General features: G+C 39.8%; 1 protein-coding gene across 2 annotated transcripts in view; it reads left to right on the plus strand.

Annotated features, from left to right (window-relative positions):
* ITGA8 (integrin subunit alpha 8) overlaps positions 1 to 13,332 on the plus strand; it is a 198,488-nt gene that overhangs the window by 29,710 nt on the left and 155,446 nt on the right. For both annotated transcript variants that reach the window (XM_025396715.1, XM_025396716.1), the window contains exons 3-4: positions 3,234 to 3,334; positions 7,113 to 7,236. In XM_025396715.1, the coding sequence (XP_025252500.1) occupies positions 3,234 to 3,334; positions 7,113 to 7,236 (225 nt within the window). The remainder of the gene's footprint in view (positions 1 to 3,233; positions 3,335 to 7,112; positions 7,237 to 13,332) is intronic.

A 13,332-nucleotide genomic window follows, 5' to 3' on the forward strand; every position in this document is an offset into this window, starting at 1 on the left:
GGCAACATAGCAGAACCCTGCCTCTACCGAAAAACAAACAAACAAAGAAACAAAAAGCCCTGCACGGTGGCGTGCACATATTTCCAGCTACCTGAGAGGCTGAGGTGGGAGGATCACTTGAGCCCAGGGCAGTCGAGGCTGCAGTGAACTGTGATCATGCCATTGCATTCTAGCCTGGGTAACAGAGTGAGACCCTGTCTCAAAAAAAAATTGTATATATTTATCGTGTACAATGTAATGTTTTGAGCTATTTATACATTGTGAAATAATTAAATCAAGCTAGTAAATATATTAATTACCTAGCATGGTTGCTTTTTGTGTATATGTGTGTGTATATTAAGAACATTTAAAATCTATTCTCTTGGTCAACTCTGTACAATAAATCTCTATAATTTGTTCACCCCAACTGAAACTTTGTACCTTTTGACAAACATCTCCCCAATGCCTTCTGCCCTCCCCACCCTCTGGTAACTACCATTCTACTCTTTGCTTCTATGAGTCTCACTTTTTTAGATTCCACATGTAAGTGAGATCATGCAATATCTGTGGTTCTGTGCCTGGCTTGTTTCAGGTACAAAATTATCTGTGCCTTAGCATGATATCCTCAGGTTCATCCATGTTGTGGCAAATGAGATGATTTCCTCTTTTAAGGCTAAATTGTGTTCCATCATATACACACCACATTTTCTTTATTCATCTGTTGAAGGACACCTAAGATGATCCCATACCTTGGCACTTATGAACAGTGCCACCATGAACATGGGGGTGCAGATATATTTTCAATATACTAATTCCATTTCCTTTGAATATATCCCCAGTAGTGGGATTGCTGGATCATACGGTAGTTCCATGTTTATCTGTGGTTTTGTGCCTGGCTTGTTTCAGGCACAAAATATTCATGCCTTAGCATGAAATCGTCAGGTTCATCCATGTTGTGGCAAATGAGAGGATTTCCACTTTTAAGTCACAGTGTTGACTTTGAACCCTGGAGTGCTGGACACCGGTAGCCCCAGGCTCTGTGAGGCCGGGTGCAGTGGCAGCAAAGTCCTATGAATGGTAGTGTGCAGTGGTAGTTTGGACACCAGGGGACAGGGAGCAGTGCAATGTTGGCTTCGCTCCCCAGGGAGTGAAGAGCCTCAGCAGCTCACACTATGGAGGGCTGAGCTCCAGCACTTAAGGGAGGTGGGTGCTGCTGCCATTTGGCCCAAAGGTTGGGTAATGCAGCTCAGAGAAAGCTATGTTTCCTGGAGAGGGTGGGCAAAACACGGGCTTGAGTGCAGAATCACACCTGCTCCTCTGCACCAAAGCACCAATTCTGTGGGGCCAAAGCACAAGGTTGCTTCTGGTGCCAAAGGGGTGCAGCTCCTCTGTGGGTTTGGACTCGGCTTTTCTGCTGGGCCCATGCTCTGAGTAGCTGGCAGCAGGGCACAGCGGCAATTGGGATGGGGAGATGAAGGGCCCAGGGCGTAGGGAGCTGCAGCAGACTGGCTGGGGATTGGGGCACTGCTGTGTGTGTGTGAGGATAGTGCAATGTTGGCAGAGGCTCAAGGATGGAGGGATGCAGTGGCTAGTGGCCCCCAGAGCAGGATGCACTCTAGCAGTGACTCCTGCTTCCAGATGGCTCAGTGCAGTAACAGCTTGGGTCACAGGAGTGGGGTACAAAGTGAGCTCCATCTCTGGAGTTGCTCCGCTGTGTGAACTGCAGGTCGCTCTACAGCTGGGCTCAGGGCTTTTGAGGACTGCAGAATTCTCCCAAAGCAAACTGCAGGTGTCCATGACAGTGATGGGGCTCAGGAGACCTCCTGCTCTTCTTTTCCCTCCTAGTTCTGAGTTCATCCTGGCTTGGGAGATGAAATGGTGGAGGCAAGATGTTATGTTCCCCTCTCTCTGCGGCCATCCAGAGTTTCTATTCTCACAGGGTTTTTGCCACTCCCTTGCTGTACTCCAGTAATCTCCTTAAGTTAGTCTGGTTGCAATGCAGTTGTTTGTTGTTGTTTTGGTCTTTTTTGTAAGGGAGCAAGCATTAGGCACCTCTAGTCTCCATCTGGCCGATGCCGTCTGTCCTAAGTATTTTTTAAATGCTATCATAAATGGGATTTTTATATGATTTTGTGCCCTGCCATTTTACCGGATTTATCATTTTAAATAGTTTCTTAGTGAAATCTTTGGGGCATTCTATATGTAAGATTATGTCATCTGCAAACAGGACAATTTAACTTCTTTTCTGATTTGGAAGTCTTTTCTTTTTCTTGACCAACTGCTCTGGTTAGGACTTAGAGTTCTATGTTGAATGGAAGTGGTGAGAGTGGGCATTTGTTCCTGATCTTAGAGGAAAAGATTTCAACTTTTCACTGCTAAGTGTAATGTTAGCTGTGGGCTTGTGATTTATGGTTTTACTGTGTGTAGGTACATTCCTTCTATATTTAACTTTTTGAGTTTTCATGTTGAAAGTATATTGAATTTTGTCAAATGCTTTTTCTGCATCTATTAAAATGATCATATGGTTTTTGTCCTTCATCTTATTAATGCGGGTAGTATATTTATTGATTTGCTATGTTGACCTATCCTTGCATTCCAGGGATAAACCCCACTTAAACATGATCAATGATCCTTTTAATGTGCTGTTGGATTTGGGTTGCTAGTATTTTGTTGAAAATTTTTGCATTTATGTTTATTGGGGATATTAGCCTGTAATTTTCTTTTCTGGTAATGCCCTTGTCTGGCTTTGGTACCAGGGTAATGCTGGCCCTTGGATTATTTCCTTCTCTTCAATTTTTTTTTGTTTTTTTTTTTGAGACAGAGTCTTATTTTGTTGCCCAGGCTGGACTGTAGTGGCACGATCTGAGTTCACTGCAACTCAACCTCCACCTCCTGGGTTCAAGTGATTTTCTCATCCAGCCTCCCAAGTAGCTGGGACTACAGGCACAAGCCACCCCGCCCAGCTTTTTTTTTTTTTTTTTTTTTTTTTTGGTATTTTTTGGTAGAGACAGGGTTTCACCATGTTGCCCAGGCTGGTCTTGAACTCCCAGACTCAAATGATCCTCCCGCTTTGGCTTCTCAAATTACTGGAATTACAAACATGAGCCACCGTACCCAGCCTCTCTTCAATTTTTTTGGAGGAGTTTCAGAAGGATTGGTATTAGTTCAAGTATTTTTAATGTACAAATTTATTATGTGTTTTAATTGGCTGCCATGTTTTACAAATTATTAACTATTCATATCTTCTTTGTCAGACAACAGAAAGATCAGAGTTAATGGAACCAAAGAACATATTGAGTTTAAATCCAATCAGTGGTTTGGAGCAACAGTGAAAGCTCACAAAGGAAAAGTTGTGGTGAGTATGAGCCGTGGGCTTGTGCTGCTGCTTTGGAATACGGTGTGCACTGCAATGTTTTAAAGCTCATGTTTAGGAAAGCTCTTTCCTATAGGAACATGTTAGACTTTCAATGATAAACCTGTTGCCATTTTAAAAGAAACTGAATGCTTAAAAATTAAAGAATGTATTTTAGTGTTTAAAGTTATCAGAAATAAAGCCTGTTTTCCAGAAAAGCAGTTAAATATTTTCAAATATTTCAAAAACAACTAAGAAAAGTAAAAGCTAAATCTTAAAGTGGTAAAACATTATACTGCTTAAGACTGACTTAGGGACTACTTAAAATCTGACCAGAAAAATAGGACTATTCCCATAAGAAGGCTAAGTTAATCTGCTTTGATTTCATTGATCCTTTTTCCACCGAAAGGAAAACTGTCTTTCATAATTTTTAAACGGCTGACTGCATGATTCTCTGAGTTCATTAATACTTTTTAAAGTAAAAACACTCATTCCCAGATAGATAATCTTTTAGCTTCAAAGTGCTATGACTTTATAATTCTATTATTTTATTGTTCTGAGCAATGATACGTGTCTAAGTTATCAAGAAGCAAATGACTGTTGAAGTAATCTGGAAGTGTTTTTTAGTTTGGGGAATTTTTCAACCTATTGGCTTTAATTTCCTTACAACAATAAAGCAATAACTTTGGCTTTTAGGATTTGTTGAAAGCTACTTGAATTATGATTTAATAAGAATAAGTATCTAAAGGAAATGCCTTACTTTATTTAGTCTGTGGTTAACCCCAAAAAGATTTTGACATAAAACAGGTAATGTATAAAGTGTATATAGCCCTCTCTAGTTAAGAAATCCAACATTTACAATATAGTTTTTGTACGGTTGTCTTTGCATTAATACAAGTTTTACATTCCAGAATTGGTAAGCACTTTTTAAGGTGGTACATGACTTATGGGATTTGCTGTTGAAAAATTAACTCTGTGTAATAACTGTTTGGGGTTTAAAAAATCTTTTGGAGAGTTTTGATTTTTTTGTGTGTGTCTTGAAATTTTATCTGTAACATATAATAGTTGCGTATTTATTCAATAATTGTAGAAACCCTGAAAACAATGGAAACTAAAATAATACACCATGTTCATAATAAAAGTGATTAATTTTTGGCATGCATGCATTTTCTAAAATATGTGATGGGAAATAGGATAATACAGAGTATACTTCAAGCTAAATTTTTTCTTTGAACACTGAAACTTAGCAGATTGAACATTTAAATTCTCTCCTATATGATGTAATTTTATAACTGCAAAATCCTGCCTTCAGAAGTATCATTTTATATATCCAGGTACCATGAGTATACATAGCAGGTTTGGGTCAAAGCTGAAATATATCACATCAGTATGTTTCACATCAATGTGAAACTGAGCAGATTGAAAAAGAGTAACTTTTTAGAGCTAACATCAGACAAACACTGGAAAGCATTTTCGTGGCATGAAATGCCTTTTGGTGAAACAGAAGGTGAGGCCAGTTGGATGAGATCAAGCTACACAAGTGAATGCTTCACGGTGTAGACTTCCCTGTGCTTTTGCAACTGCACCTTATGCTGAATTTATGAACTAGATAACTTGGGGAACCTAGAAGAGTTACAGAGTTTTGAGGTATTGGCCAAGACTTTACAATATATAGAGAGGCAAAACCAAACAACTGAAGTTGTAGAAGGGTAATTTATTTGACACTAGGAGTTACCTTTGCTAAAAGTAGTTATACATTGGTCCAAATTACCAAGGACACATTTGGGAGCATAGACCCCTTTCAAATTGGGATTTTTTTTCACTTCTCTGGAATTAAGTATGACACAATACCATCAAGTTAGAAGGCAGGCTAGCAGCTCTGTGTTCTAGGATTCTGTCTTTAGAGATGAGTATTTGGAGAATCAATATTTACAGAAGATTCAGGCAAGCAAAACGGAAGTCCAAATCATGCTAATGTTTTACACACGTTTATTTCCTCTCTTCATTCCTAACAAAATGTTATTTCATTTCCTTGAAGAGGATTTCCGTACAGTGCTCTTGTTAGAATCTAAACTTCTGCAAAAACAGCCAGATCATGTTTTTCTTGCTGTTGTTTAAATTCATTTTTGCCCATAATATTCCTGATATTAAGCAAACTAATTCAGAGGCAGTTCTCTCTTTTCACCATAATGTATTCCTAAAAAAGGGGTCATAGGCAATGACATAAAGTATGTCTTATTTTCTCTAAAGCAACATTCCGAAAATGAAAAGGAATGGGTGAGGCATCAAATCAGTTTCTGATATGACAAATTATAAATCATAAAAGCAAAGATATAACAAACAAATGCATCATTTGGTATTGTAAAATTATGTTTCAACTTCTATCTGATAGGCATGCATTTAATTCAACATGTTATACATCTATTAATCAAGTTTTATATGCAAACCTTCATATGTAAGTCCTGTAGGCAGTTAAATCAATTCCAAAAAAGGTTCCAAAGTGTGAGCAAATATTTGTACAGTGTGCAACATTATTTAATTTACCACTCTATATGTTAGCTGGAAATAAGCCCAGGACATTTTGCTTCTAACCCTTTGGTCATTTGCTACCTTAGAATGGAGAGGGCATTTATGAAATAATTTGGATAACTCTCCTTTCTCAAAAAGATTGAGGCCTTTGGAGTTTATCTCAATACATTTCTCCATAACAAGGAGGGCCACAGACTTGAATTGCTTCACCTGTCGTGTTTAATGCCTTGAAATGCTTGTAGCTCATTAACATGCTCTCTTACTGACTTTCTGATCACCCCGATAAAATTGCTAAAACAGGCATAAGATGCTTTTACTTTCAGTTTTGCCCTGAATAAAAACCATGAAAGGAAAAACCAAGCCAAAAACACTGTGAAAATGGAGAAGTGCATCCAGATGAAAGTCATTGTTTAAAAGTCGTAAGATGCGGCTTCGGTGATAAACTAGGGGGCCTCACAAAACAGAAGTTTACTAGCTTGTTTGCATCCTTTGATTGGAAAGTCATCTTTCAAAAACAATAATTAGACACAGAAAGGAACTTGTTCTCATAAGACATCACACTGATTAATTCACTGTTTACGTGATCATTTGCTTTTATGTAGGTCCAATTAAAAAGAAGAAAAAAATTTTAATGAGTTACTCGCTTTTAGGAATTATTTTCTGCTTGCCTTTAGAGGCAGAAAAAATTTAATTTCTATGGGGTCTAGGTGCTGTGGCTCTTCCCTGTAATTCCAGCACTTTGGGAGGCTGAGACAAGAGGATTACTTAAGCCCAGGAGATTGAGACCAGTTGGAGCAACCTAGTGAAACTCTATCTCTACAAAAAAAAAAAAAAAAGAAAGAAAAATCAGCCAGGCATGGTGGTGTGTGCCTGTGGTCCCAGCTACTTGGGAGGCTCAGGCAAGAGGATCACTTAAGCACAGGATATTGTGCCTACAGTGAGCTGTGATCAGGCCTCTGCACTCCAGCCTGGGTGACAGAGCAAGACCTTGTCTCCAAAAAAAAAAAAAAAAAATTGTCAGAAAACTCCTTTTTTTGCATGTATTTAATTTTCACCAATTCTAGAGTGTATTAACATAAAAAATTACTTTTGGAAGTAATTACCTCTGATGACCAAGGTACTCATTAGCATGCTAGAGGCCAATTTATTCACCCAATAATGTAACCATTTGTTACACCAATAAATCAAGTAAAACTATAGTATGAGAAACCTACAGCAAAAATGTATCTTTTTTGTCTTTGATGTTTCCTAGGCCTGTGCTCCTTTATATCACTGGAGAACTCTTAAACCAACGCCAGAAAAGGACCCAGTTGGCACCTGCTATGTAGCAATTCAGAACTTCAGCGCCTATGCCGAGTTCTCTCCTTGCCGGAACAGTAAGCAAATTTTATTCCTTGAAAGTGACATTAGCTCAAGCGCCTTTCTATTGTAGACAGGAGTGCAGGTAGGCTCAAAACACCATTGAAAACTTACAGGGTTGCAAGGAAAAAGCTTTGGGGGTAAGTAAAGATTTTCGTCAGCCTTACAGGTGTCTTGATGTGACAGCAGGTCAAAGGCGTGGAATTCTACTGATCTGTGTTTTAGAACACTTCTGATTTAAGATATTTTGCAGAATTGATTGGTTCCTTTTTTAGGCCATAAGGTGTCAGTTGCTGTTCAAAATTCACGCCCCATGTCCTAAAGAATGCTCACTCCCCACTCTACTTGTTTATTGCTGAAATGGTGTTAGCTAGCATGGTTGGACCTGGGCATATGTTCAACTTGAGATTTCTGTCTGGCTTGTGTTCTCAATGGCTGTTTCTTTCTTTACCAGCTGTGTGTGCAGATTGTCTGCATGATATGCCTTTCTGCTTAAGAGGTTTAATCCTTTTTTCCAAAATGACTCTGTATACTTAGAGTTCAAATCTCATATGGCAGTTCCAGGAATCTTGCAGCCAAGCAGTCTTTAAAGCAAACCTGGGAGTGTCATCTTTGGGGTTTTGTGTTTTAATCACTTTATCTCTGTGGAATACCCAAGACTTGGGATAGCATGATGGACGGATGGATGGATGGATGGATGGATGGAAGGATGGATGGATGGATGGATGGATGGGTGGATGGATGGATGGATGGATGGATGGACGGACGGACGGAAGGATGGATGGATGGATGGATGGATGGATGGATGGATGGATGGATGGACGGACGGACGGACGGATGGATGGAAGGATGGATGGATGGATGGATGGATGGATGAATGGATGGACGGATGGATGGATAGATGCATGGATGGATGGATGGATGGATGGATGGATGGATGGATGGATGCGTGGATGGATGGATAGATGGATTCATTTACTCTGAGTCCTTTAATTAACTCCTCCAGTTTTCAGTGTGCCAGATAGATCACTGGGATTTGTTGATAAGCAACCTATGGATTTTCATTCTTATTCTTGATAATTCACAAGACCATACTGGAAGGAAAATGTAGTAGAAAGAACATTCTAGCGACTGATTTCAGGATATTGATTTTTAAAAAACCACTAAATCCCAAATTAGCTTGATCTCTAAAACTATAAATTTTTCCCCTTTTGCATGAGTGTTTCTAAAATTCAATATTAATGTAGGGAAGATAATGATCAAATGTCATAAATAAATGAAGAGAAAAAACAGATTAGTGATATTAGAGGGTTAACAAAGAGGCTACTGAGATTTAGAAACCTAAAGTACTGGGAAGGGAACTGTTTTTTTTTTTTTTTGCTGGTTTGTTTGTTTGTTTTTGAGATAGCGTCTCACTCTGTCAGCCAGGCTGGAGTGCAATAGTGTGATCATGGCACAATGTGTGTGATCATGGCTCAGTGTAGCCTTGACTTCCTGAGCTCAAGCAGTCCTCCCACCTCAGCCTCCCAAATAGCTGGGACCACAGGCATGTGCCACCATGCCCAGCTAATTTTTGTATTTTTTGTAGAGAGGGGTTTTTGTCATGTTGTCCAGGCTGATCTTGAATTCCCAAGCTCATGCGATCCATCCATCTCAGCCTTTCAAAGTGATGGGATTGCAGCCGTGCGGCACCACACCTGGCTTGGACATTTTAACTCTGATGGCTTTTAGTGAGGATTTTTAACAAGGAGAAGATTATTTCTTTCTATTTAAAAATACTGAAGTAAATCAGACACTTCTTCAGATTACAACAAATGTCAGCTGAATGGATAGTCCATGGAATAAGGATTTTATTTTAAATAGCTTTAAAGTAGGTATTCTTTGCAGATCATGGGACTCAAGTATTTATTCAATGCAGGATTTTTTTTTTCTTTTTTTTTTGAGACGGAATGTTGCTCAGTCGCCCAGGCTGGAGTGCAGTGGAGCGATCTCGGCTCACTGCAAGCTCCGCCTCCCGGGTTCACGCCATTCTCCTGCCTCAGCCTCCCGAGTAGCTGGGACTACAGGCGCCCGCCACCTCGCCCGGCTAGTTTTTTGTATTTCTTAATAGAGACGGGGTTTCACCGTGTTAGCCAGGATGGTCTCGATCTCCTGACCTCGTGATCCGCCCGTCTCGGCCTCCCAAAGTGCTGGGATTACAGGCTTGAGCCACCGCGCCCGGCCTAGTTTTTTCTTTTCTTTTCTTTTCTTTTCTTTTTTTTTGTACTTTTAGTAGAGATGGGGTTTCACCATATTAGCCAGGATGGTCTTGATCTCCTGACCTCATGATCCGCCTGTCTCGGCCTCCTAAAGTACTAGGATTACAGATGTAAGCCACCGCGCCCGGCCAGGATTTCTTAAAACACACACACACACACACACACACACACACTCTCACACACACACACACTGAGCACTAAACTAACTCTTCTATGTTTAGGGAATACAGCAAAGAACAAGAGGAAAAAAGCCCTCTGTTCAAGGAACTGGCTCTAGACAGTAAACATGTAAAGAAACGTGTTTATGATACAATGTCAGGCAGTGAAAAGTGCTACAAAAAATACAACAAGACAAGAAAGGAGGGAGAGACCTGTGCTGGGGAAGCCAGGAGAAGAGCAGCATTTTAGACAAGATGATAGAAAGGGATTCTTCTAGCAAATGATTATTGGAGTAGAGAGGAGAGAAACTTCCCAGACTCAGGCAACAACCAATATGAGGCCTAGTTTGTGTCGTGTTCCATTCAAAGTGCTGTGCTCTTGGATTTATTAAGAGGTCAGTATTGTCATGCTGAAGATAAAATCCCACAAACAATAACAAAGGAAATCTGAAATATATCAGAAAAACAATAGGAGTGGAGAGATTCATGACTGAACTTGTTTCATCAATATTTACACCTATCCATATCCTATGCTCCATGCCTGTTCTATGATATTGACCATACGCTCACGGACAAGCTGGCTTGTTCAATGAACAACAAATAACTCTAACTAAAAAGAGGAGACCATCCTTCATATGCCTTTTGCCTTGGTAATGTCGGATATTCTTCCAACTGCCATTAAGGATGATCTTTATAAAACTAGTCACTCCTTGTTCTGCCTTTTTGCCTGACTACCTGTGTGGGATGTGAGGGCTCACATCAAAATACACCACATGAAATGTAGACTTCTAGGGGAAAAGTTTCAGAGTGAGTTTGAACCATTCTTTTTTTATTTTTTATTTTTGTTTTTTGGAGGTGGAGTCTCGCACTGTGGCCCAGGCTGGAGCGCAGTGGTGTGATCTTGGCTCACTGCAAGCTCCGCCCCCAGGGTTCACGCCATTCACCTGCCTCAGCCTCCCGAGTAGCTGGGACTACAGGTGCCCACCACCACACCTGGCTAATTTTTTGTATTTTTTTAGTAGGGACAGGGTTTCACTGTGTTAGCCAGGATAGTCTCAATCTCCTGACCTCATGATCCACCCGCCTCGGCCTCCCAAAGTGCTGGGATTACAGGCGGGAGCCACCGCACCCAGCCTGAACCATTCTTCAAAAATGTACATTAATGTACATTTGCATCTTAAGCTACACGGACACAGTAGGCTAATAGCTCAACAAAGATAGAATGGAGCACATGTTGAGTTGCAGAATAGCTCAATAAATTGCCATGAATTCTTTCCTCTCTGGTGTATAGCCACAGTTTTCACATCCTCCTGGTCTCCCTATTCCTAGGGGTACTTCTTCCTCCTCAGATCATCTAAGAAGCAGACTTTCCATCATGGCCAAGAAGTTCACAGATCATTAACACAAAGCCAGCTTCTTCCTGAGCATGTGGATGGTCAGTATCCCAGAACAGGAAACATCAGTAGTATTATTTTCAAAAGAAAATGTAAAGAAGCACCTCATGTTAATTTTACACCACAAACCCACTCTGCTGATATTGTCAGCCATTACCTGCTCATTCATATTGATCACCTGCCTATGGCTCTTATGGTCATTCATCATTCAGGTGGAGATGGTTCACACACACCCTTCCATTTGTTGGATAAGAAGTCAACAAATAGTAGCAAATTATCCACAGGCTTCCTTGGATTCCTGAGTTCACTCTAGGATGTAATTATCAAGTTCACAGATGCTCTGAAGTCCCAGGAAGAAAGATTCCTTCAACTCTCATAAATTATGATTCAACAAGGAAAAAAAAAAAAAAAGACTTTGTCATGGAAAGAACCTCATGCCCTATTATAATTACCACTTACAATAAACATTTGGAGCTCATTATTTTCTCAGTGTATTTTGTAAAAAATGAATGTTTTCTCTTAATTTTTTTCAGCCTGCTGTTTTAAAGCAGTACTTTCAAAGAATGGTTGTGTTTCTTCCCTTTCGAATAATTTACAATCTGAACCTGGGAGGCGGAGCTTGCAGTGAGCCGAGATCGCGCCACTGTACTCCAGCCTGGGTGACACAGCGCGAGACTCCGTCTCAAAAAAAAAAAAAATAAATAAAAAAAAAAAAAAAATAAAAAAAATAAAAAGTCAGGGTTGAATTTAAAAGGGATTTTTAAAGGCTTGTGGATGGAAAAATACATGTAAGAACATGTGTATGAATACATATATGTTCAGAGTAATATCTCATGCATTCATATATATTTCTAGATGCATATAAATATTTACACTTATGAGCTTCTAGAAAATTGCTACTCAGACATTCCAGATTATTGAGATGAGCTTTTAGGGAACTTTATAGGATTCATGACCATAAATCATGAAATATAGTTGTGAAATAAGGAACAAATTTTGTTAAAATACAGTGCATGAGGTCAAAAAGTATTTTTAAAAATAAAGGGAGCATCTGTAAAAAATTGATGATGACAGTGCTAAAATTAGCTAAGTAATGACCAAAGGAAAGAAAAAACCAGGAGACATTCTAAGGGAAGCTGGAAAGGCCAGGTCCATCTCAAAAAGCTTCTGAACAGCTACGTGCCCAGTCATCAGTACTTCTTGTGATGACGTGTGTTTCCTTTCCCATCCTCTTATTTCAGTTTCCATTGAGGAATATCCTCGATAAGAAAGGAGTCATTATTTACATGTCCAAATCTAACTATGCAGGATTGAAATTCCCTCTACTTAATTCACTACATTTTGGCTATTTTAGGCATGTTAGGAGTTGTAGAAACTCTTTCAAAGTACAAGTTACAAGTAGTAAATTCCTGGTCCTAATGCCCTACAGACTTTTGATAATAGCCTTGAAATCATGGTGTTGGCCTGCCTATACTTTACAACTGTACCATGAGATCCTATTGGACAATGAGTTAGTGAGTCATATTGGATGGAAAGCAAGATAAGCCACTACTAGAATTTTGTCTTTTGTGAACACTAGCATTGCAATGTCCAGGGAGACTGTGACCAGAAATGCAATTTCCCAATTTACCTAGCTTATTATAACAGGATAATTTATTTTATTATTATTTTTGTTTGTTTGAGATGGAGTCTTGCTCTGTCACCCAGGCTGGAGTGCAGTGACATGATCTCTGCTCACTGCAACCTCCGCCTCCCGGGTTCAAGCGATTCTCCTGCCTCAGTCTCCCAAGTAGCTGGGACTGCAGAGACGCGCCACCATGCCCAGCTAATTTTTATATTTTTAGTGGAGACAGGATTTCACCATGTTGACCAGGATGATCTCGATCTCTTGACCTCATGATCTGCCTGCCTTGGCCTCCCAAAGTGCTGGGATTACAGGTGTGAGCCACTGCGCCTGGCCATAATAGGATAATTTAAAATTAAGTTCCTATTAAAGAGCATAATAATGGAAACGCTTATTGGTGGCCCAGAAGATGACATCCACAAAGGTCATCTTGCACTGCTCCTTCTTCCTCAAGGTGTCACCTGTTGGGAATGACAGACCTGCCTTCACTCAGCACGAGGAGGCAAAAGAGAGACACATTATTGCCTCATGGGAAATTTGGAATATAGTCAAAGATAGAGATTTTATTTCTTCCAATGAACATGAGTCATAAAACCCAATGTAGTAGCCAAAAGGGATGTTATTCCTGTTGATCTTACTAGAGAATCACAATGATATTTGGGCTAAGAAAATAGATGGA

This window comes from Theropithecus gelada, chromosome 9 (assembly GCF_003255815.1).
Source record: "Theropithecus gelada isolate Dixy chromosome 9, Tgel_1.0, whole genome shotgun sequence".
Classification (NCBI taxonomy): domain Eukaryota; kingdom Metazoa; phylum Chordata; class Mammalia; order Primates; family Cercopithecidae; genus Theropithecus; species Theropithecus gelada.